Source organism: Biomphalaria glabrata, chromosome 5 (assembly GCF_947242115.1).
Source record: "Biomphalaria glabrata chromosome 5, xgBioGlab47.1, whole genome shotgun sequence".
Classification (NCBI taxonomy): domain Eukaryota; kingdom Metazoa; phylum Mollusca; class Gastropoda; family Planorbidae; genus Biomphalaria; species Biomphalaria glabrata.
In genome coordinates, this window is record NC_074715.1 from 10,302,489 (window position 1) to 10,326,517 (window position 24,029).

General features: G+C 37.8%; 1 protein-coding gene across 9 annotated transcripts in view; it reads left to right on the plus strand.

Moving 5' to 3' along the window:
- Positions 1–573: 573 nt before the first annotated feature.
- The window catches only part of LOC106076126 (multiple epidermal growth factor-like domains protein 10), a 219,373-nt gene continuing 195,917 nt past the window's right edge, over positions 574–24,029 (plus strand). For 3 of the 9 annotated variants that reach the window (XR_008777896.1, XR_008777897.1, XR_008777898.1), the window contains exons 1-5: positions 887–1,317; positions 2,400–2,462; positions 6,712–6,747; positions 7,108–7,236; positions 20,019–20,186. Coding sequence is in view for 6 of the 9 variants with exons in the window: in XM_056029078.1 (XP_055885053.1) it covers positions 2,438–2,462; positions 6,712–6,747; positions 7,108–7,236; positions 20,019–20,186 (358 nt within the window). In the remaining 3 variants the exon portion in view is untranslated. Of the gene's footprint in view, positions 1,318–2,399; positions 2,463–6,711; positions 6,748–7,107; positions 7,237–20,018; positions 20,187–24,029 lie in introns of all 9 variants that reach the window. The other 6 variants (XM_056029080.1, XM_056029081.1, XM_056029078.1 and 3 more) reach the window with 5 other exon arrangements.

The window sequence follows — 24,029 nt, forward strand, 5'->3', positions numbered from 1 at the left end:
TTCCGTTGTCTTGATAGAAAAAAAGAGATGCAAAAATTGCCCTGATCATGCTCTCAAATACTGTTGTTAAGGTCCGAATTAGGCAGTCATTCGTATAACAAATACAAATTACAGTAGGGGATTAGGTTTCTAAACTAGTTTTTTAGTACTGTAAATACTATAGAAGAAGCAATGAAAACAACTTGATATATATCTTTTATTAAGATTGAAAGAAACAGAAAGCATCCTTTTAAAATCTGTATGGTGGTTTGGTCAAGGCAAGAAGAAAAAGATGCCTTCAATACGAGAGAGTGATGTAACCTGTTTAAAAATTTATTATATTTTTAAACTTTAACCCTTACCAGTCTATTATATTTTTTGAGGAGTTGGCAGCCAGGTCTGAATTAAATTCTAGCTGATTCATAATATTTTGCAAGAAAGCAGAAAAATCTAATACAACAGACATCCAGTTAATCTTTATGTAAAATTTTATTTATAACAATAAAAAATGTTCCAAACATAATGTTTAAATGTTTATTTTTGAACATTTATTTGTGGATGGTACTTTTTGAAGCGCTCCCGGGGGGTGCACTCCAGGGATACGTAACAGACAAACTAAGAGTAAATTTCACACTATAATACTGTCTTACACCCACTTCTGGTGTTTTTCTGGTTCTGCAATCAATGCAGTCTTTAGTCTTTCTGTTTGAGAAGTTAGCTATGAAATGATGTATTTTATTTTAAGTCTCTGGTCGGATCCCCCTGCCTCACCCCGCACCGCCTCTGACGCTGTGAAAAACGATCTTGGTGAAGCTATTTTATTTATTTTTTAGAATAATTTTACGATTATCATTTAGTTTGTGCTTTATAAAATAGAAATTTAAATTTTAGGAATCAGGAAGTGGAACAAAAAGTGTGATATTCAACTTAAATTCGATCCTACTTTTTATAGCCAACTGAGTGGGAAATTCGACAAGAACGGGGGGAAAAAATGTCCCACCCAGTTGGAAATTCGACCGGAAATAATCAAAATTTCTGAGCCTCACGTTTCGGCAGTTTGACAGATGAAATTAAATACGGTTTATCTAGAACTACAGGGGATTTAAGACGCCATTTTGCCGATACCGGAATATTGGAAAGAAGCTTCTAAACAAGAGTTGGCGAGATCTCACAAAGGTACATACATACATATTTTCAACATTAAAGAATGGACAGGCCTGCCATTGAGAGAGGTTCTAAACAAGGCAAAAAAAAGGGAGGAATGGAGAAAGACGGTCAACAAATCTTGCCCTGTGCCCCAACGGTCCAACAGACTAAGGAATAGGTAAAGGGGTAAAGGTAAATATATATATATTTATATATATATATATATATATATATATATATATATATATATATATATATATATATATATATATATATATATATATATATATATATATATATATGGTTCCCGGTCATTTCATCCCCGATCATTTCATCCCTGGTCATTTCATAAACTGGTCATTTCACCCCTGGTCATTTCACCTTATTTCAAGGCTAAAAATGACGCACTCAATTTCAAAAAAGAGCGATTGAAAAATAAAATAAAGTGAAACATGGTCGTACTTCCACCACACCTTGGCCAGAGGAATGGTCATAATTATTGTAACGGCACTTCTATCTCTCAAAAGATTTCCACTACTTGCACTACACCTTGGCCTTTCAATATTACGTCATGCACAGGATAATATTATAAAATTACAACCCCCACATCCAATAGAAGCGCAATAGCTAAGTACACACCCAGTATTACTCTATAAAATTTCTTATCAAGAATGCAAAGTGGAAGAGGAAACACTATAAACGCGTTAGTTAGAAGTCAAAAAATGTCAAAAAGCTTTCTACATAAGCATATTGATATATTAGATGAAATGAGGACTTAAAATCAAAGCCATAATAGCACAATTAAACAATGAAAAAAAAGAAAAATATTTAATTTGGGATGAAATGACCGGGGGATGAAATGACCGGGGATAAAGTGACCGGGGATGAAATGACCTGTCACCATATATACATATATGGTCACCATATATATATATATTCTGTTTAGTTTTCTGTCAATTTTGTTAATAACAAATAACAACTTTGAGTTCTTCTATTATGTCACTAAATGTACAAGCTCTTTTGTTGATTATTATCCTGATATCTAGTACTGAAAAGCTTCAAATACTTCTGTTTCAGAATCAGTTTTAAAGTTTTATGCCACAAAGAGGTAGCTTCATTTGTCAATCGTCACGCTCTAATTAAGAGCTAATGATAACTAACCAATCGCGTTAAAATCATTTAAGCGCGATAAAATTATTCATCGAGTCCATATACGAACCCCCTATATAAACAAAGTTACTATACATATAGTATTTACCTTATCTCTTAAACAGGACGAAGGTAATATATCTCCCTGACGACAAATATAGCCATGGACTTTGTATCGAATCTTTGTGGTATGTATAAAACAGAAACATAATGTAATAAATATTTTATTGAATACGTTTTAAAACAGGTTTTGTTGAACAGTCGTAGATAATAAAAATAAATTAAATTGTATTTCTAATTACATTTTTTTAATTTAGTGATTTGATTTACATTCAAACAAATTAAATAAAGTATAAAGTAATACTTTTCAAATACTTTTAGTTATATATATATATATATGGCCCCCTTCGGTCGCGAAGCAACTATGGATCACTTCACTTCGGGGTCAGATTTTGACGGTCTTTGTAACCTTGTTGAAATTAGTTTTTTATATTTCATTATTAACTTGTATATTGGACGTTTTTATCAACAGATCATGCCAAAACAACTAATTTCGTATAAGTGTAAAAGTAGTGTACAAAAACCAGTGGGGTAAAAACAATGTAATTATTAAAATCACTCTTGAACTAAAATTAACATATTGATAACAAAAAAAACAAAAAAAAAAAAAAAAAATTTTTTTTAAATTGTAGTTAATGTTAAAACATGCGAAATAAGCAAGTAGATGCAATAATAAATCAGATACTACATTTCTCCACATTTGGATTATTAATAATTGCACTTTTGTTAGCAAAATGGATATGAGCAAAAACGTGAACTAAATATCAAACACGATCTAAATAAGTGTTCCAGTTTCGTGGACAGGTTGTTTACTTCCTCCACAAGAAATAAGACTGCCCCCCCCCTCCCCAAGTGAAAAGGGTCTTTAAGATGAGGTGCGATATAATCTGCTTTATAGCCTTGTGTCTGCCCTGAAGTGTTTGTATTACAAGGCTATATCATCTCACTCTTGTCTCTTTGTCTAGTAAAAATAGGAATTACATTTTATTTTCCCCACACCCAATTTCGAATAAAGTTGAAAGTTTGCAAATTAATTTTTTGTACCCTAAAAAAAAAAAAAACAGAATCAATTTATAAAAAAAAAAATTAAACACTAATTAAGTATTGGTAGTAAGTTATTTTGTTTTGTATCCAACAAGGGAAATAAATCGTACTTAACAGATGTTGTGGCATAAGTTAAATTAGTCTTCATGAGGATGTTTGAGCCGTATGGAACATGCTTTTGTTGTTGTTGTTTGTTTTGTTGTTGTTTTTTTTGGCCTTAAAAAGCGACAACGGTAACATGCAAAATAAAGCCTATTTCCCCTCCCCCTCCACCTTTTCTCCACTGGTCCAGACATGTGATACAATCATAGCACATCAAGAAAGCTAAAAGCATGAAATAGGGCTAGTTTAGATCTGTTCAAAATTGAATTACATGCCTGATCAAAACTAATTGCTACAATTACATTCGATGTTGTTTTTTTTTTAAAGTATTTATTATATTATTTCGTGTGATTTAAAAAACGGTGATACTCTATTCAAATATAAAAATTCTTTTTGATATAAGTTTCATGGCTTGTAATGTCTACGTTTTCTTGTGTCACCTTGTTTCTATTAGTTAAGAGACATTAACCAAGAACGCACATTATTCTATTGTTCTAAACAAGGTGAAATTGCTTTTCAGTTTAATGCTTTGTTATTTGTCTAGTATTTTGATTTTTCAATAGTCTTTTTTTTTTACAATTTTTGTCGACATTTTGAATTTTTGTTAACTTTTTATTAATTATAAGACTTGTTGATATATTATATAATGTTGTGTGAGAGTTAGTTCCCTTAGCTGATTAGGAAGTGTGTGTTGCTGTTCGTTATCTAATATGGTGGAATAAAAGCCTGTGTGTATTTTGTAAATCGATCTAGTCATTTATCGATTTCTAATTGTATTTAAGAGTATATTAGCATGGTGGGAGCGGTATTTCGATTTCACTTTTTATAAAGTAAACGTCACGAGCTTTAAAATCGTTTCAAGTTTATCGGTTTACATTTTATAACTACGATTATGCACTTTTTTTTTTTCGAAATATATATATAAATCACTTTGGTGCAAATCTTATTAAAGCTGCCCAACTTTTTATTATCGTATTTTCTTTTCTACTTTCTGACAGAATTGTTTATTTTCACATTTGTACATTCTACACTGTTATGATTTTCACTCCAATAACATTTTTGTTTGTAATCAGAAAATGTTGCTGTTGGTATATAATTATTAATGGGAGAATGGTGTTGTTAATTAGGTGAAACCGTTATCAAATCTTTGCACATATTCATAGAAATAAATGCTTGTGTTTATAAAAGAAGATGAAATATGCAAGCTTTATATTTGTCTTGCTTTCACGAAACTTTCTATGTCTTATTCATTTAGCTTTTATTTAGGCGGTTACATAGCATTACAGCTACTTACCAAGCACAGTAAACATATTGTTGTAACCCTGCCTTGCACCAGTGCTTGAGGTGCGCACTAGCGCACTAGTGAACGTAAACAGGAAGACACTAGAATGGAGAGAAGAACAGTGCATCAGGGATTGTGAAGAGTCTGAATGTTTGGGAAACTAAGAGGCCAACTTTTGTGCTGCCTGAAGGTTGTTGTAGGAACCTGGAGCAAAGCGGGGAAGGCTGTCGTTGGTCCACATTCGGGTTAAGTAGCAAAGGACTGATATACTTAGTAGTAAGACTCTGAGGAAGCTAAAGGATGTTATGTGTTTACCCTAGTGAATAAACACACGTATTTATTTCCTGTTAAACTGTGTTGAAGTGCATGCCTTTTCGTTGAGTGCCTACCCTAGAGTTGCTCCGATATAGGGAGCTGAGGATCTTCTGTGACAAAGAGAAGATGAGAGCCAGTCTTAGACAGAACCTGGTTGATGAAGGGGAGGATCCCGAGACCTACCTGTTTGAGGTAGAACCAGATATCAGAGAGGTCATGAGTGCCGTGCTGAAAGAGGTCAACGAGCAGATCTGTACCATGATTAAACAGATAGGTATCATTACCTCGCTGAACGAGACTGATGAATCGTTTGATACCGTGATGAACAAGAACGATCACCAGATAGCTACCATGTCGACAGGTATAAACAATCCGCTACTCAACGGAGACGCCGTTTATGGTAGTGTTGTCTATGACTGTAATGGCGAGCCGTGCAAGCTTGGCTCCTACGACAAGAATCCTGACATTTGTTGTGACAGCGCTGAGCACAGATCTAATCATGTCATCGTGATTCCTGCCTGCACCCAGACGTTCAATAAGAACTGTGCTGACGGGGCCGCCTCGAGGGGAGAGTATGATCACCGGAAGACCTGCCAACAAAGTCTTGACCAAACCGACGTTTGTCCTGATAACAGTAGCAGCAAGAGAAGCGCTGATGTTGGTGCAGCAGATGAACCTGTGCACATAGGACGTTGCCCACGTGCCCCACAGACACGCCTTCCAGACACGCTTGAAGATTATGCTGTGTTTGACAACCTGGCCTCCTGGGGGCCTATGGTGCATCGAGAAAGCGTGCTGGAGCAACGTGTAAGACCAATGGTCTTGATAACCACCGCCATGACATCCACTGCCTCTCTTCCTGTCATGAAGCTGACGTCGGTGCGTACTGAGAGAAACTCCAGACAACGAAAACGACGTCCTCTTAACCAAAGGCAGATCAACTGGAGAAGGAGAAAGCGGCACCTGCAGAGAGCAGTGTGGATGGCTTTGTGGGGAGCACGCTCCATTCAATCTGTGACTCCCACTGACCGACCTCCACCTGCACTGACCAACCGTGAACATATTTCTTTTCGGGACGAAAAGACTAAGGTGGGGGTAGTGTTGTAACCCTGCCTTGCACCAGTGCTTGAGATGAGCACTAGCGCACTAGTGAACGTAAACAGGAAGAGACTAGAACGGAGAGAATAACAGTTCATCAGGGATTGTGAAGAGTCTGAATGTTTGGGAAACTAAGAGGCCAACTTTTGTGCTGCCTGAAGGTTGTTGTAGGAACCTGGAGCGAAGCGGGGAAGGCTGTCGTTGGTCCACATTCGGGTTAAGTAGCAAAGGACTGGTATACTTAGTAGTAAGACTCTGAGGAAGCTGAAGGATGTTATGTGTTTACCCTAGTGAATAAACACACGTATTTATTTCCTGTTAAACTGTGTTGAATTGCATGCCTTTTCGTTGAGTGCCTACCCTAGAGTTACAACAATATATTTTAAATTGAAGCATGAGAGTAAGAGTTCTATATAGCCTATGTAATAACAAAGATAAGAAAATGCTATTCGTCGTCATCTTTACCTATTTCAAATCATTAATTGTTATTGTGCCTTTGTATCAATCTAATTCCAATACACACGTTGTATTTCCAGTAATTTATTTTCTTATTCAAGTTAATCAAATATTTGGTGAGTATAATTTTTTATCGTCTACATAATTCTCTCTTATTCTCTCTTTGACATTTAACATCTCGAGTGCAGTAGCGTAGCTAGGAATTTGTCATTATTTGGGGTTAGAACTCTTTGGGGGACCCTGCACTTTGCATTATATTGAATATTTAATTCAAAAAAAAAAAACAATGTCGAACAATCTTTTGGGGGGCCATTTTTCAACTGGGGGCCAGGTGGATTTTCAAATTCTCGCCCATCTTCACCCACCCTAGCTACGCCACTGCTATGCAGACTTATTATTTTACTTTTCTTTTAAAATTACAAGGTTTAATTATTAAGAAAATAAATTAAGAAAAAAAAATTCGTTTCATATCTTAGCACAATGTCCTCAAGGCATGTTTGGCGCGAATTGCAAAGACATGTGTCACTGTGATGACTATTCATGTAACACTGAAGGCGAATGTAATACCTGTAATTTTCTGACATTTAGTTACAAATGTCAATACTGTAAGTTACATATTGGATTTTTAATAAATTATGAATTGTGTATTTTCTATTGAAATAATATCTAAAATATTCAGTAGTGTTTTGAATTTGCGTCTAAAATTATAACGTACTTTAAAAAATAGCAATGTCAAATTGGTGTTGTATACTTTTAGTGGTTCAAAAAATACAAAGAAAAGTTTCGTTAGTACGCAAAATCAGATGCCTCCCTCTATGGTTCGTCCATTAGTCAGCTGTTATGTAGCAAAAAGAAAAAAAAAAAAAAGAAAAAAAAAGAGAACTAAAAGCAATGTCTTCGATTCAAAAGGTAAAGAATATAATGCAGTGTTGTACATGACTACGCAAACCCAGCTGTGTAAGGATCAATAAAGCAGTCTTAGTCTTAGTCTTTAAGTCATAATTTTAAGATCTTTGATACTTTGGCGTATTTTAAAACAACGGCTGTAAGTGAAACCTTACCAACTGCATACGTGTAATCAGTACCTGCTGCTCACGTGTTTCTGATTTGTCACTTAATTATCGTTAATTATTCATCTGTTCTTGAACTAGTGTTGGTAAGGTTGCAGTCTGTCAATCTTAGCACAAGCGGTCGCTTAACACAACTGAACAGCACATTAGCAGTCACATTAATGACATAATGAAAAACAACTTGACCATGCTGAGAAACACTTCAGTGATGATATCCTGAATAAGGTGACACTGCTAGCAGACAAACTTGTTGCTGTTGCCAAGAATTTGCAGTCGACAGACACACCGATCAAAAAAACACATGTCTGGATTTTGAATTAATACACTCCTAATCTTGATTTGTTAATTTCTTTATTAATTCTCGCTTTTCAAGCAATAATACTGCTCAGTTCAAACTTTTTTGTCTACACCCTACAATGATGCAAGAGAAGAAACTTAAAGAAGAATATCAGAACTGCCATATAAGCGTTTATCTCAGGGTTGTCCCAGCTATACAGTAGTGCACATATCCAACATCCAACAGTGCCTATCAACAGTTTTGGTAGCGTTTGCATTTTTTTTTGTTTGGGGATGCACGGGGTGCACGGATAAACTTACCTTGTTGATGTCTAAGAGCTGAGCCGAAGGCTCTTCGAGCTCTAAGTTTGAAAAAAAAACATGTTTGGACGCCAAACAGTAAAAAAAGAAAAAACCTGTGTGAACACACAGTTCTGTTTGAGAGAGACCCTAGACAATGCCTATGTAAGGCATTGCTGTTGACCGTTGCGTTTGACCCCCGACACGTGGGCTAGATACACGGCCGAAGGCCGAGAATGCACCGGGGACTTCTGCCATTTTCCTTCAATGTACCAAGCTAACTGTGCGGGACCCGCCATTTATGTAACGGTCACTTTGAGGACGTTGCCCTGCCTCATCGTGGCGCCCGCGTGGAAACGGCCATTTGAGGAAGTGGCTAGGCTAAATGGGTAGCAACACAGGGCTCCCGTGGGGATGCCCACGGGTAGACGAGAGTCCACTCATTGCACGGGGGGGGGGGGTTGTAATAAAGTCCCCACAAACATGTCACCAATCCGATAAACTTACCAACGTGTACAGTGGATAATATGTTCACATGTTAGTTTTTCATTTATTTCATTGAACAAGTAGTTACAGGGAACTAAACATCACTTAGGTTCGGGGGCGAAACGGAACCAGTTCTTTCTTTTGATACTATCTGTAATAAAACAAGTTAAAGCTGCGACTTTGAGCAATAGTAGGCACCTTGCACTTGCTGCAAAAAAAAATCTTGCTGGCGTGCATGAATGCAATCGCCCACACACAATCTAAACTAATCGGCAAACAGAGGGTTGCGACATTGCCTATGTCTTTGCCAATAAAAAAATTATTTAAAGTTTCAGCTTATCAATAGAATGAGCTTGGGAAACGCTGTGTACAATGTTTTTTTTTTCCAGACAGATTAAAATGATATAAGCATTGAAAAATAATTATTGTTTATGTTAGCAGCTAATGCAACAGAAAATAAAAGACATAGTAATACATATGGTATATATCTACATATCTATCTATGTAGCTATGTATCTCTCTCTCTCTCTCTCTATATATATATATATATATATATATATACTAGACATATGTTACCCGCGACCCGCGGGTCTTTATTTGCGCATTACTGTCGATATAGTCACTGAGAGTGTTTTGTAAACAATTAAACGAAATAATAATGTAATAAGTAAAGCGAATGTGTCAATGTAAAAATAGTGTGAATGAAACTATCAAATCAAAATAGCTAATAGGCTTAATTAAATCCATTTTTTTTTCAAATTAAAACATTTGCTTGTAGGCCTACATATATTTGATTAAAATTTGAGATGAATAGACTAAATTTTGTATGTTCATGTGTATAAAGTATAAAGTAGATCTTGAGGTAGACGTAGATCTAAATCTACACTAATCTAGAGTTCTGTGCTGCGCATGCGTGACCTTTTTTCATGAATGAATTTATATAGGCTTATCTCAACACGGCTACGCAGCTTTAGCGAACAGCGAACGAATGTATTAAAAATGCTTTAGAAAAACAAATTTGAATGTTAATTTGATTAAAATATGAAATGAATGGACAATAATTAGTATGTTTATGTGTTAAAGCATAAAACTATCTTTGCGAAAAGAAGTTTTATCATCTTAGAGTTCAGTAAGAGTTTTAGACCTAGGCCTAGGAATAGACTCAGACCTCAGAAGAGAGATGTGTTAATGTGTAACCATTTGGTAATGTCTAATGAAAGAATGTTCGCCAGGAAATCTGTAGATATCAGGAACTAATTTATGTAAAAAATGCTTTTGGATAATCTAGTGGATTGGATTTAGATGTATGTTAAACGTAGCTAATGATCCTTTCACGTTATTTCTGTTTCGCTACGAAAATAAAATTAGTTTTGAGAAAATGGGTTTACCCGAAGGAAGTCAATACATTCTTATCTATTAAAAACGAAAAGAGCGATAGCTTTGTTAAATGAATGGGATTATAAAGTGAACAATTAAACGAAATAATGTTTAGTACGCGATTCATGAATGAATATAGATCTAGGCCTATCTCAACTCGGCTTCGCAGATTTCGTAAACGAATGTAGCTTTAGAAAACCAAATTTGAATGTTTATTTGATCAAAATATGAAATGAATGGACTTTAATTAATATGTTTATGTGTTAAAGTATAAAACTATCTGTGCGAAGAGAAGTTTTATCATCTTAGAGTTGAATTAGAGTTTTAGATCTAGGGATGGGATTATAAAGTAAACAATTAAACGAATTAATTTTTAGTACGCGATTCATTACGGAATTGTCTAATGAAAGAATGTTCGTCAGGAAATCTGTAGTCACAGATATAAGGAACTAATTAATGTAAAAAATGCTTTTGAAACACAAAATTGAAGGTTAATTTTATTATATAATGAAATTATTGGATCTTCTTTTGTATTTTCATGTGTCAAAGTAAAAAACTATCTGCGCAAAGTGTATTTCTTAAAATTAGATCTAGGTCTAAATCCTTTCTATCTTTTCTCATGTCAACATTGTAGACATGGCCTAGATCCATAAAATACTATAGCTGTAATAGAGTCGGACAACTTTATTTTTTTTGAGGGTCTTAAGTTTGTTTTAGGGCTACAATACATACACTACGGTCTAAGTTGGTACCCAAGGAACATTACTGCCTAGTTTTATCAAGATTGGTCAAGCGGTTTTGATGTCTATAAGTAACATACATACATACATACATACATACATACATACCCCTCACATTCTACTTTATAATATAGATATACTAGACATATGTTACCCACGACCCGCGGGTCTTTATTTGCGCATTACTTTCGATATAGTCACTGAGAGTGTTTTGTAAACAATTATACGAAATAATAATGTAATAAGTAAAGCGAATGTGTCAATGTAAAAATTGTGTGAATGAAGCTATCAAATCAAAATAGCTAATAGGCTTAAATCCATTTTTTTTTCAAATTAAAACATTTGCTTGTAGGCCTACATATATTTGATTAAAATTTGAGATGAATAGACTAAATTTTGTATGTTCATGTGTATAAAGTATAAAGTAGATCTTGAGGTAGACGTAGATCTAAATCTACACTAATCTAGAGTTCTGTCCTGCGCATGCGTGACCTTTTTTTCATGAATGAATATAGGCCTATCTCAACACGGCTACGCAGCTTTAGCGAACAGCGAACGAAAGTATTAAAAATGCTTTAGAAAAACACATTTGAATGTTAATTTGATTAAAATATCAAATGAATGGACAATAATTAGTATGTTTATGTGTTAAAGCATAAAACTATCTTTGCGAAAAGAAGTTTTATCTTCTTAGAGTTCAGTAAGAGTTTTAGACCTAGGCCTAGGAATAGACTCAGACCTTAGAAGAGAGATGTGTTAATGTGTAACCATTTGGTAATGTCTAATGAAAGAATGTTCGCCAGGAAATCTGTAGATATCAGGAACTAATTTATGTAAAAAATGCTTTTGAATAATCTAGTGGATTGGATTTATATGTATGTTAAACGTAGCTAATGATCCTTTCACGTTATTTCTGTTTCGCTACGAAAATAAAATTAGGTTTGCGAAAATGGGTTTACCCGAAGTCGATACATTCTTATCTATTAAAAACGAAAAGAGCGATAGCTTTGTTAAATGAATGGGATTATAAAGTAACAATAAAACGAAATAATTTTTAGTACGCGATTCATGAATGAATATAGATCTAGGCCTTTAACTCGGCTTCGCAGCTTTCGTAAACAAATGTAGCTTTAGAAAACAAATTTGAATGTTTATTTGATCAAAATATGAAATGAATGGACTTTAATTAATATGTTTATGTGTTAAAGTATAAAACTATCTGTGCGAAGAGAAGTTTTATCATCTTAGAGTTGAATTAGAGTTTTAGATCTAGGGATGGGATTATAAAGTAAACAATTAAACGAATTAATTTTTAGTACGCGATTCATTACGGTATTGTCTAATGAAAGAATGTTCGTCAGGAAATCTGTAATCACAGATATAAGGAACTAATTAATGTAAAAAATGCTTTTGAAACACAAAATTGAAGATTAATTTTATTATATAATGAAATTATTGGATCTTTTCTTGTATTTTCATGTGTCAAAGTAAAAAACTATCTGCGCAAAGTGTATTTCTTAAAATTAGATCTAGGTCTAAATCCTTTCTATCTTTTCTTATGTCAACATTGTAGACATGGCCTAGATCCATAAAATACTATAGCTGTAATAGAGTCGGACAACTTTATTTTTTTTTGAGGGTCTTACATTTGTTTTAGGGCTACAATACATTCACTAAGGTCTAAGTTGGTACCCAAGGAACATTCCTGCCTAGTTTTATCAAGATTGGTCAAGCGGTTTTGATGTCTATAAGTAACATACATACATACATACATACATACATACATACATACCCCTCACATTCTACTTTATAATATAGATGTATATATATATATATATATATATATATATATATATATATATATATATATATATATATATATATATATATATATATATATATATATATATATATCTGTGTGTGTGTGTATTTTGTATTTATGACTGTTTCGAGAATTTTTAGAAAAATCTCCCTCATATTTATGTTTTGTCTTAAAAGTCATGTAAGGATAACAACGGTTCAATTCAGAAGATAAATAGGAGCCGATAAATCTTATCTTCTTATATAATACAGACGTTACTTCAAAAAAGAAGATGATTACGTCCTACGCGTCATGCATTTAGTCATGCATATTAACCTATGACTTAAATTCAGCCAAGTCACTGGTTTTCCTGGCTAGCTCAGGCAACCCATTCCATGCTCTAATAGCACTAGGGAGAAGGAGTATTTGTACAAATTTGTCCTAGCATATGGGACGAGGAATGTATCTTAACTATACACTCTGCATTTTATCATGATAAATGACTTTCTATAACTTTTCTATTGTTCGACCACTAAATGTTACAGACAGACAGACATGCATACCGACTGACAGAAGACCACACACAAGTAAAAAAATCTATTCCTATTTTGGTAAAAGAGCGAAGTGGTTTCGCCCAATTTGATACTTTAAAAAATAAAAAGATAATGACATAGCGAGTGTCATCATCGTATTAGCTAACTTAATTTCAACAGAACATACTGTTAACATACAGTTGCAAGACCAAAAATCAAATTCTAAAACTCTAATTCCAAGTTCTACCGGAGGCAGTTGTCGAAAGTATGTAAAAAAAACAAAACTGCTTAACTTTTAACAGTTGCAGTGTTAGTCCGAGAATAACCGTTAAAATAGGTCTGGCTACAAGCCTGTGACATTGCAACGAGTCGTCCGTCAGTCGAGACCAATAGCTCGTTGTTACGCTAGAGGACTGTAGTCATAGCCACTTTAACGATTGGTCCCTTGACATCTATCCCGCCATGTGAATGGCCGCATGCCAAGGGCAATATAACTTAGCCTGCTTAAAGGAGGACGGCAGCAAGCAGCCCCCCGCCCCCCCCCCCCCCGAAACACAGAAGCGTAACTAAGATCAGCAACTCAAGCACCATTTTGCATCATGCATTAAAGAAAGCATCTTATCTTATAAGAATTGTATCTTATAATGCAGATGTTACTTTAAAAAAAAATGTTTGCACATTAACCAATGACTTAAATTCTGCCAAGTCACCGGTTTCCTTGCTGGCTCAGACAAACCATTCCATGCTCTAATAGCACTATCTTATATAATACAGACGTTACTTCAAAAAAGAAGATGATTACAGAATGAAAAGAGATAGTAAAAGAAAGAGGAACAAAGAAATAGAGAAAGTGAAAGAATGAAAGAAAGGGAGAGAAAAAAAGAGAAAGAAAGAGAGAAAAAAGAAAGGAACGAGAGATAGAAGAGAGAGAACGAGAAAGAGAATATGCGAGTAAAGTACAGGAAAACAAAAATAATATAAAGTGTCCCTTGACAGTGAAAATGAACAACACATTTGGGTAGACGCATAGCACAATTATTCGGAATATTTGGTCATGTTATATCTTACATTTTTTGTTTATTGTAACTTTAGTTCATTTCAATTCAATCAATATAGGGAGACCTTTTTTAAAACGGGCAAACATCTTAATGGAAAATTTAGGCAGGCCATATATATACAAAACAATTATATTAAAACTATGGCTGTCAAAATAAACCTAATACTATATGTGCATTCATGCTGCAGTCGTTTCGATAACAGTTATACCTGGAGTTAGTAATTCTTAGCAGTGAATTGAAGTATTATTCGATCATCCTCGCTTCTCATAAACTTTCTGAGCATTTTAAATTTTGGAATAATGGAATTTGACTAGCACTATTATAAAACTTTAAATTTGTAATATGTATACATGTTTGTTACAGATTATCTTTAAATTAGAGTCTAATGAAATGAACTTGCAAGTCTACTTTTAAAAATTCACAATGCGCAGTAAAATATTACTTACGCTGTCAAAAAAGTAAAGGTGCATAACTGCATTGGTGCATAAATGAGTATTTCAGAGAAATAGAACACATTGAAAAATACTGTAAAGATAATTTTTTATTATTAAATGTGAAAAAAAAAGAAATAATAATCAATTTTCGTTGGGAAAAGAAGGAAAATGATATTGTTTCTGAAGCTGGAGAGACTATTGAAATTGTGCAAACCTTTTTATACCTATCCTAGACAATAAACTAAATTTTACTGCAAATACTGATTATATCAGCAAAAAGGGCAGCAAAGATTACAATTACTAAGAAAACTGTCCTCGTTTAATGTTAGCGAAAAGGCCTTGGCTATCTTTTATCACGCTCACATCTGCAATATTTTAAGTGTTAATATCACTGCCTTGATAGAATCCTTAATGCAGCTGGTAAAATCATTGGCAAAAAAAAAAAAACAGTTATTTAAGACAAACATTTATAAAAAAGCTAACAAGATCCTCGAAATAAAGAATAACCCTTTGTGACAGGATTTTGTGATTTTACCACAATACATAAAATACAAGACCCCGATAGCAAAGACAAACAGACACAAAAATTCTCTTTTGTTCCCCTGGCAATCAAATCATTAAATAAGAACAATCTGATATAAACTTTGTCACATGTAAATTATGAGTGCGTCTAGTGTGAATGTACACTTTGGTTTCTTATAGTTATAATGTTTTTTGTTTGGTGTAATGCACAAATTGTAAGACAAATTTCCTTATGGACAAGAAAGATTATTATTATGATTATTAAGAGTGGAGGTGTCGTACCTGCCGAAATAAGGTGTTGTACCTACAGTAGCTTTAGAGATCAGGTGTCATACCTACAAAATGGAAGTGTCGTACCGTGTAATTCTCATCGTTCTATGGCACCTTGTTGAGAGCTTAAATTCTCTGATAACACGGACAGGGAAAGCAGCAGTTCGTTGCAGTTTTCCTGTCACCATACAGGGCCAACTCACCATGCGTACCATTCTCCGTTTCACTCAAATGGCTATTTTTGGGATGTTGTATTGCACGCTCGTGAAAGGTGTGGTTGACCGTTTCTACGTCTTCCTGGTCAGTGTGTACAGCGTGAATCAAAGTTCGGTTTAAATTTAGCAAAATAGGCACCGATTGGACAATGTCCTGTTCTGTACCTGAGATGAACTCCTATTGAAAAATCAGAGCAGGAAGGACTAGTCCTCCCGTAGTGCTCTGGCAAGAAACTTAGCCGTCCGGCGTAGTGCCTCATAGCTACCATACAAGTCGAGTGACTGCACAGGCGAGTCCCCCCTTAGCTCGCGGAGCTGGGGACACTCGTACAAGACATGCGACACTGTTTCGACGCTCTCTCCACAGTGACAGCATCGGGAGTCAAAGTTAGTGCGGAACCGGGCAAAGTATGCCCCAATAGGACAGTGTTCCGTCCTGCACTGCGCAACTATTGTCTATTGTCTGCTCTGACCTCCTCAGTCGCCACCATGGATCGTCGCGATCAGGGTGACGCATGCGCTGCCAGACACCACGTGCTCTGTCGGATTCCTCCCAGGACTTTAACCACTTCTCATGAATGAGTGCTCGGATTTGTGCCGTTGCTTGTAAGTACGTGCTTGGTGCTTCGAGGTGTGTGGCTGCCATTGCGAGGGCGTCTGCCGTTTCATTGCCCCTCACGCCGCAATGTGAAGGCGCCCACTGCATGAAAACGACAGCTCCAATAGCTCGGCGGATGTTATCTGCGGCGCCGATTGCCTCTTCTATTACGCCCCACTCCTGCCTTGCAGGAAACTTATATGTTCTGTACCTAGCAATTGTCACCTGGTCTCCCCTGTTCAGCTGCTACCGTTCGTCCGATTTAGAGGGCCCTTTTAAGTTTTGTCAGACTTCCCTTCCTGTGGTTCCGTTTTCCCAGTTTCGCCCGAGCCTGCTCAAATGTCTGTGGCTCGTCCACAGGGTCCAGCTTTGTGCCGAGCTTGGCTAGCAAGTCAGCCTACGTATTGCCAACCTTCGATGAAGTCCAGTAGGGAATCGGCGCCGGAGGCGCCATTATCCCGTTGATGGTTAGAAAGGCTTTTATCCAACCACCAGGCCTGGACATGGGGCTCTTTACCCCTGTCCTGTCTGAGGGCACCCAACGGTAGGCGGCCATATCGGTTGACTGGGCAAGACCGGGCCGTGCCGTGTATACAGCGCACCGTCCCCGGTCCTGGGTCCACTCGCTATAAGTGGCCGAGAACAGCGCTAACTGCGGGGAGCTTGTCTCATATTCCTATAATGTAACCGCCACTATTCCGTGCAAGGGCTGCCAATCCAGCAATCCGGAACTGATGACGACCCCTTTGTGGAACGGCGTGGCTGACTTTTTGGACTGGGTTGCAGGTTACTTGTTCCATCCCCACCCCGAGTGAGATAAAAAAACAAAAGCTCACCCAGGGAGACCTGCTAGAAGGCCTGGTTCGCTACTCGTTCTTAGCCTGTCCAGATCCACCTCTGGATGTTTCCACCGGAGGGCCACGCTGAGGCGACGGGTAGCTGGAATATCCTCCGGACGTATTGCCTACAGCCTACGTATCCCGATATGTACTGCAGTGTCGTGTGAATGTTGTGTTTTTCTTGAAGGCCGGTGTTTTTGCCAGTGCTAAGTACCTGAAAAATTGAGGTGTCGTACCTGCTGAGTGGAAATGTCGTACCTGCTGAGTGGAAATGTCGTACCTGCTGAGTGGAAATGTCGTACCTGCTGAGTGGAAATGTCGTACCTGCTGAGTGGAAATGTCGTACCTGATGAGTGGAAATGTCGTACCTGCTGAGTGGAGATGTTTTACCTGCTCGGTGGAGATTTTGTACCTGTAAAGTTGACGTGTCGTAACTGTAAAGTTGACGTGTCGTACCTGCAAAGTTGACGTGTCGTACCTGTAAAGTCGACGTGTCGTACCTGTAAAGTTGACGTGTCGTACCTGTAAAGTTGACGTGTCGTACCTGTAAAGTTGACGTGTCGTACCTGTAAAGTTGACGTGTCGTACCTGCAAAGTTGAGGTGTCGTACCTGTAAAGTTGACGTGTCGTACCTGTAAAGTTGACGTGTCGTACCTGTAAAGTTGACGTGTCGTACCTGTAAAGTTGACGTGTCGTACCTGTAAAGTTGACGTGTCGTACCTGCAAAGTTGAGGTGTCGTACCTGTAAAGTTGACGTGTCGTACCTGCAAAGTTGAAGTGTCGTACCTGTAAAGTAGAAGTGTCGTACCTGTAAAGTTGACGTGTCGTACCTGTAAAGTTGACGTGTCGTACCTGTAAAGTTGACGTGTCGTACCTGTAAAGTTGACGTGTCGTACCTGTAAAGTTGACGTGTCGTACCTGCAAAGTAGAAGTGTCGTACCTGCAAAGTTGAGGTGTCGTACCTGCAGAGTGGAGGTGTTGTACCTGCAAAGTAAACGTGTTGTAACTGTAGAATTGAGGTGTCATACCTGTAAAGGGGAAGTTTTGTACCTGTGAAGTTACGGTGTCACAACTGCAAAGTGGAGGTTTCGTATCTGCAGAGTGTGGGTGTCTTATTTGCCGAATGTAGGTGTAGTACCTGCAGAGAGGTGTCTTACCTATAGAGCAGTGGTGTTTTACCTATAGAGCAGTGGTATCTTACCTATAGAGCAGTGGTGTCTTACCTATAGAGCAGTGGTGTCTTACCTATAGAGCAGTGGTGTCTTACCTATAGAGCAGTGGTGTCTTACCTATAGAGCAGTGGTGTCTTACCTATAGAGCAGTGGTGTTTTACCTATAGAGCAGTGGTATCTTACCTATAGAGCAGTGGTGTTTTACCTATAGAGCAGTGGTGTTTTACCTATAGAGCAGTGGTGTTTTACCTATAGAGCAGTGGTATCTTACCTATAGAGCAGTGGTGTTTTACCTATAGAGCAGTGGTGTTTTACCTATAGAGCAGTGGTGTCTTACCTATAGGGCAGTTGTGTTTTACCTATAGAGCAGTGGTGTCTTACCTATAGAACAGTGGTGTTTTAACTATAGAGCAGTGGTGTCTTACCTATAGAGCAGTGGTATCTTACCTATAGAGCAGTGGTGTTTTACCTATAGAGCAGTGGTGTCCTACCTATAGAGCAGTGGTGTCTTACCTATAGAGCAGTGGTGTTTTACCTATAGAGCAGTGGTGTTTTACCTATAGAGCAGTGGTGTCTTACCTATAGAGCAGTGGTGTTTTACCTATAGAGCAGTGGTGTTTTACCTATAGAGCAGTGGTGTTTTACCTATAGAGCAGTGGTGTTTTACCTATAGAGCAGTGGTGTTTTACCTATAGAGCAGTGGTGTCTTACCTATAGAGCAGTGGTGTCTTACCTATAGAGCAGTGGTGTCTTACCTATAGAGCAGTGGTGTTTTACCTATAGAGCAGTGGTGTCTTACCTATAGAGCAGTGGTGTTTTACCTATAGAGCAGTGGTGTCTTACCTATAGAGCAGTGGTGTTTTACCTATAGAGCAGTGGTGTCTTACCTATAGAGCAGTGGTGTTTTACCTATAGAGCAGTGGTGTCTTACCTATAGAGCAGTGGTGTCTTACCTATAGAGCAGTGGTGTTTTACCTATAGAGCAGTGGTGTCTTACCTATAGAGCAGTGGTGTCTTACCTATAGAGCAGTGGTATCTTACCTATAGAGCAGTGGTGTCTTACCTATAGAGCAGTGGTATCTTACCTATAGAGCAGTGGTGTTTTACCTATAGAGCAGTGGTGTCTTACCTATAGAGCAGTGGTGTCTTACCTATAGAGCAGTGGTGTCTTACCTATAGAGCAGTGGTGTTTTACCTATAAAGCAGTGGTGTTTTACCTATAGAGCAGTGGTGTTTTACCTATAGAGCAGTGGTGTTTTACCTATAGAGCAGTGGTGTTTTACCTATAGAGCAGTGGTGTCTTACCTATAGAGCAGTGGTGTTTTACCTATAGACTTGCGATGTCGAGCCTGCTAAGTGGATAACAATATTGGTAGTTTGTAAAGCAACTGTTTATAAGAAAAGCACACGGACGGTGGCGCTGTTTAAGAGACAACAAAGGCGGAGTTGGTGAACTTTTTACTCAATTCTAGGATACGATAACTAAAATATGTTTATCGTCTTTTATCACCTGTAATAAACATTCTATATCTTTCCTATGCTCTTTCATTAATTAACTTAACCTTTAAGGTTAGTACAATTCGGCTTCATTTTGCATGAGCGAGATAAAAATAATAAAACCAATGGGGTAAACGCACAATAGAAATGCATAAAAAAAATATTTTATAATCATTGTAAATGCTTTTTTCTTTTTCAGTTAATAGATTTTACGAAGCCAAAACAGACATAGCAAATATTGATATAACTGACATATTATCTGATGGCAATGATTCGACATGCACCTCCCTAACAGGAGAAAACATCATTATAGATCTTAGTGGTCGTTTTTCTGTAACTTGGCTTAGATTTGTAACTTCAAAACCAGGTAAATAAATGCTAAACATTTAGTAGCACTTAAAATATATCACAATAATATGCGTCAAAAAATGTATTCGCACTTTGAACTGTCATAGACAGTTTATTTCCCGTTCTACAATGCTAAATTTCTGGACATGGAAAGCTTAATGTGCATTTGGAAAAATAAATGTGAAAAATTTTTAAACTGGTGACCTTCAGCATCAATACATTGCTGAAAACAAACCAACACTGATTCCGTACATCGTGTCCGCTGAGATTTCTGCCCCCACCGCCTGAATCTCATTCCACAGTGTGTCCAAGTGACGTGGTTTATGTTTGTACATCTCATCTTGAACTGTGCCCCATATGAAGAAATCCAGCAGCGAGAGGTCTAGAGAGCGTGCAGGAAACTGGATTGGTCCCCTGCGTCCTATCCACTGGCCTGGCACATTGTGATCCAGGTATGCTCGTACGTCCCTATGATAGTGCGGAAAAGGCGCCATCTTGTTGGAAATAAAACTCATTATTACCGTATAATGCACGAATGGCAGGGAATATGGAGTCAGCAAGCATTATTAGGTATGATTCTCCAGTAACAGTACCTTCAAAGCGTAGCACACTACTAGGACTTACATCACTCTCACGTGCCCCTTGCCTTGACGATTTTTGAGGTGAACGCTGAAACAGTTCAAAGACCGCAGTTGTGGACTCATCACTTGTAGCTGTACGAGGTCGACCTGATCGACCTTTATGCACATCACACACTGTTCCATGAATTTCGAGTTTGTCTCATAGACGTGTAATTGTTAACCTTGAAGGTGGTTCTGTACCATACTCACGCCTCTTCGAACTTCAGCTACATATTCTCCAGTTTCCAGTACCACTTAATTATCTGCTTCCGCTCTTCAAAGCTCAAACATTACTTTCTCACAGAAATTTAACCTTGTAGAACGGGAAATTAATTGTCTATAACAGTTCAATGTGTATACATTTTTTTGACGCACCCTGATATATATATATATATATATATATATATATATATTTATATTGTTTAGTATGGTCGTATCTTTTCTTATTTGTATATCTCTTTCGCTGTATGAGCCCACATTTTTTTTATATTTTGCGAGTTGTAGTCCCAGCACTCAAACCACTTTTCCGAGATGGATTATATAAATATATATGGAACGAGACAGCTGGAGGTCACTCACGAAGGCCGCGGGATACACATTTGAGACCAAAAGAAAATCTGCTGCAAACGCAGACGACGAAAGAAAATCTAAATCGACCACCTGCGGACAATGGTTATATATATATGGCTTATCTTCGAGTCGGAAAATTAGTGAGGAATACAGTACTTCCCATGGCTGCGCAGCCCCAGCTGTGACCTACATATTTTGCCACATCCAGGGCAAGCATAACCATGCAGAAGCATGCAGAAGAGTAGGAGGAGAGTGTTTGTTTTGCAAAAGAAAAAAGTTAGTAGAATTGCACAGGTCATGAACTTTTTTACCAGACAGATCAGTGTCATCATACCCCCAGGAAGGTGAATGGGCATTTAGATCTCCAGCTATGATAGTGTCTACTGTTATTGTTTCTCTGACATCTAAAGCCAGTTCTTGTTTTGGTGGATTATAAACATTGATGCACTTGAAGCGTCTATAATTTTTCCGAATTTCTAACACCAAAGTGTCTGTCCTCCCCTGACTCAAGTCTGTTGGCTTTTTCTAAGCAACCAGAGCATTAACCACCAATGTAACCAGGCTTTGCAATCCCTAAAGGAGCAGCGAAAAAAGAGTAATAATAATAATAATAATAATAATAATAATAACAATGTTAATAATAATAATTATAGATTTTATATAGCGCATTTTCATGCTTGTAGCATGCTCATAGCTCTTTGGTTGAATTTTTTTTTTGTGGACCAGTGGGGGAGGGGGTATATAGGAGTAGGTTTTCCTTGCTGCCTTTGGGCTCGAGCACCCTTCATAGATAGCCAAGCCAAGCAAAGTTCAAGCGTACTTAACCTGTTGACCACGCATCCCATGTACCCTGGTACCCGGGTATTGAGACACTTCTTTTTCACCTATCAGACATTCTTGTAGTAAGGCAACATCCACACACTCTTTGTGGAGCAGGTTAGTTATTTCAAGTGTCTTTGGAATAAGTCATCGGACGTTACACTGAAGGACTTTGAAAGTTTTAGTATCAGATTTGGAAATGTGGGGATCATAATACTTTATCTTTCCAGCTAAATTAGTCTGAGGGGCACTTACTTTCAAAGTATGAGGTTTTGCGTTTTGTTTTTCTGAGACTTGTGTTTTATTGTTGTTGTTTTTTTTTGTTGCTGTATTTTATTTGGGGAAAAAGGATGTTATCAGGCTTTGTGTGTTGGGAAGAACGGTAGCTCTTTTTTCACAACGTGACCCATTCTCCCTTTGTACCAAAGTTGCAAGGCGATTAGTAGCACATTATTCGATGCCACCCATAACTCCCTTTACCTGACTAGCGGAGCCTGTTAGGGTCTGCTCAGACCTGGTTTTCTTTGTATTTATTCTCGACATAAGTATGGGTTCCTGTAGTTAGAGGCGACTTGGGTTGCCCCTTAGAGCGAGAAGTCCATACATTAAAATTGGACTATAAATTGATCTTGAACTTGGCTTGGCTTGGCTACCTAGAAGGGGGCTCGAGGTTCGACACCCGACTCGGGCAGAGTTGTGTTTACTGAGCGCCTAAATGCAGCACGGAAAACCAACTCCTAGATACCCCCTCCCCCCCCACTGGTCCACAAATGAGATTGGACCAAAGCGCTCTGAGCATGCTCTAAGCATGAAAGTAGCGCTTTATAAAAACTATAATAATTATAATAATAATGACCGGTTAATTCAGCCATTCACTCGTATGGGCAGGATTTAATCTAGTCTCCAGGGCGGCAGCTGATCAGTTTAGCATAGGTTATAGATCCCGAATGACACAATCTCTACACCAGACGAGCGTGTAAAGATTAGCTTTTTTCCCCAAACCTCACCAGCAGAACTCTTCACCAGGAAAGCGTGAGAGTCTGCTAGAAAAGTTGGAGCTCCCGCAACGTTAGACCTTTTCAGACCACCCTGAGAGCAAAGAGTGAACTTACTCCAGTTACCAGCGGACACCACGAGAGCAGAGGGTGAACTTATTCCAGTTACCAGAGAGCACGAGAGCAAAGAGGTGAACTTACTCCAGTTACCAGCGGACACCACGAGAGTAAAAGGGTGGACTTACTTTAGTTACCAGCGGACACCACGAGAGCAAAGGGTGGACTTACTTTAGTTACCAACGGACACCACGAGAGTAAAAGGGTGGACTTACTTTAGTTACCAGCGGACACCACGAGAGTAAAAGGGTGAACTTACTTTAGTTACCAGCGGACACCACGAGAGTAAAAGGGTGAACTTACTTTAGTTACCAACGGACACCACGAGAGTAAAAGGGTGGACTTACTTTAGTTACCAGCGGACACCACGAGAGTAAAAGGGTGGACTTACTTTAGTTACCAGCGGACACCACGAGAGTAAAAGGGTGAACTTACTTTAGTTACCAACGGACACCACGAGAGTAAAAGGGTGGACTTACTTTAGTTACCAACGGACACCACGAGAGTAAAAGGGTGGACTTACTTTAGTTACCAGAGAACACCACGAGAGCAAAGGGTGAACTTACTCCAGTTACCAGAGGACACCACGAGAGCAAAGGGTGAACTTACTCCAGTTACCAGAGGACACCACGAGAGCAAAGAGGTGAACTTACTCCAGTTACCAGAGAACACCACGAGAGCAAAGGGTGAACTTACTCCAGTTACCAGAGGACACCACGAGAGCAAAGAGGTGAACTTACT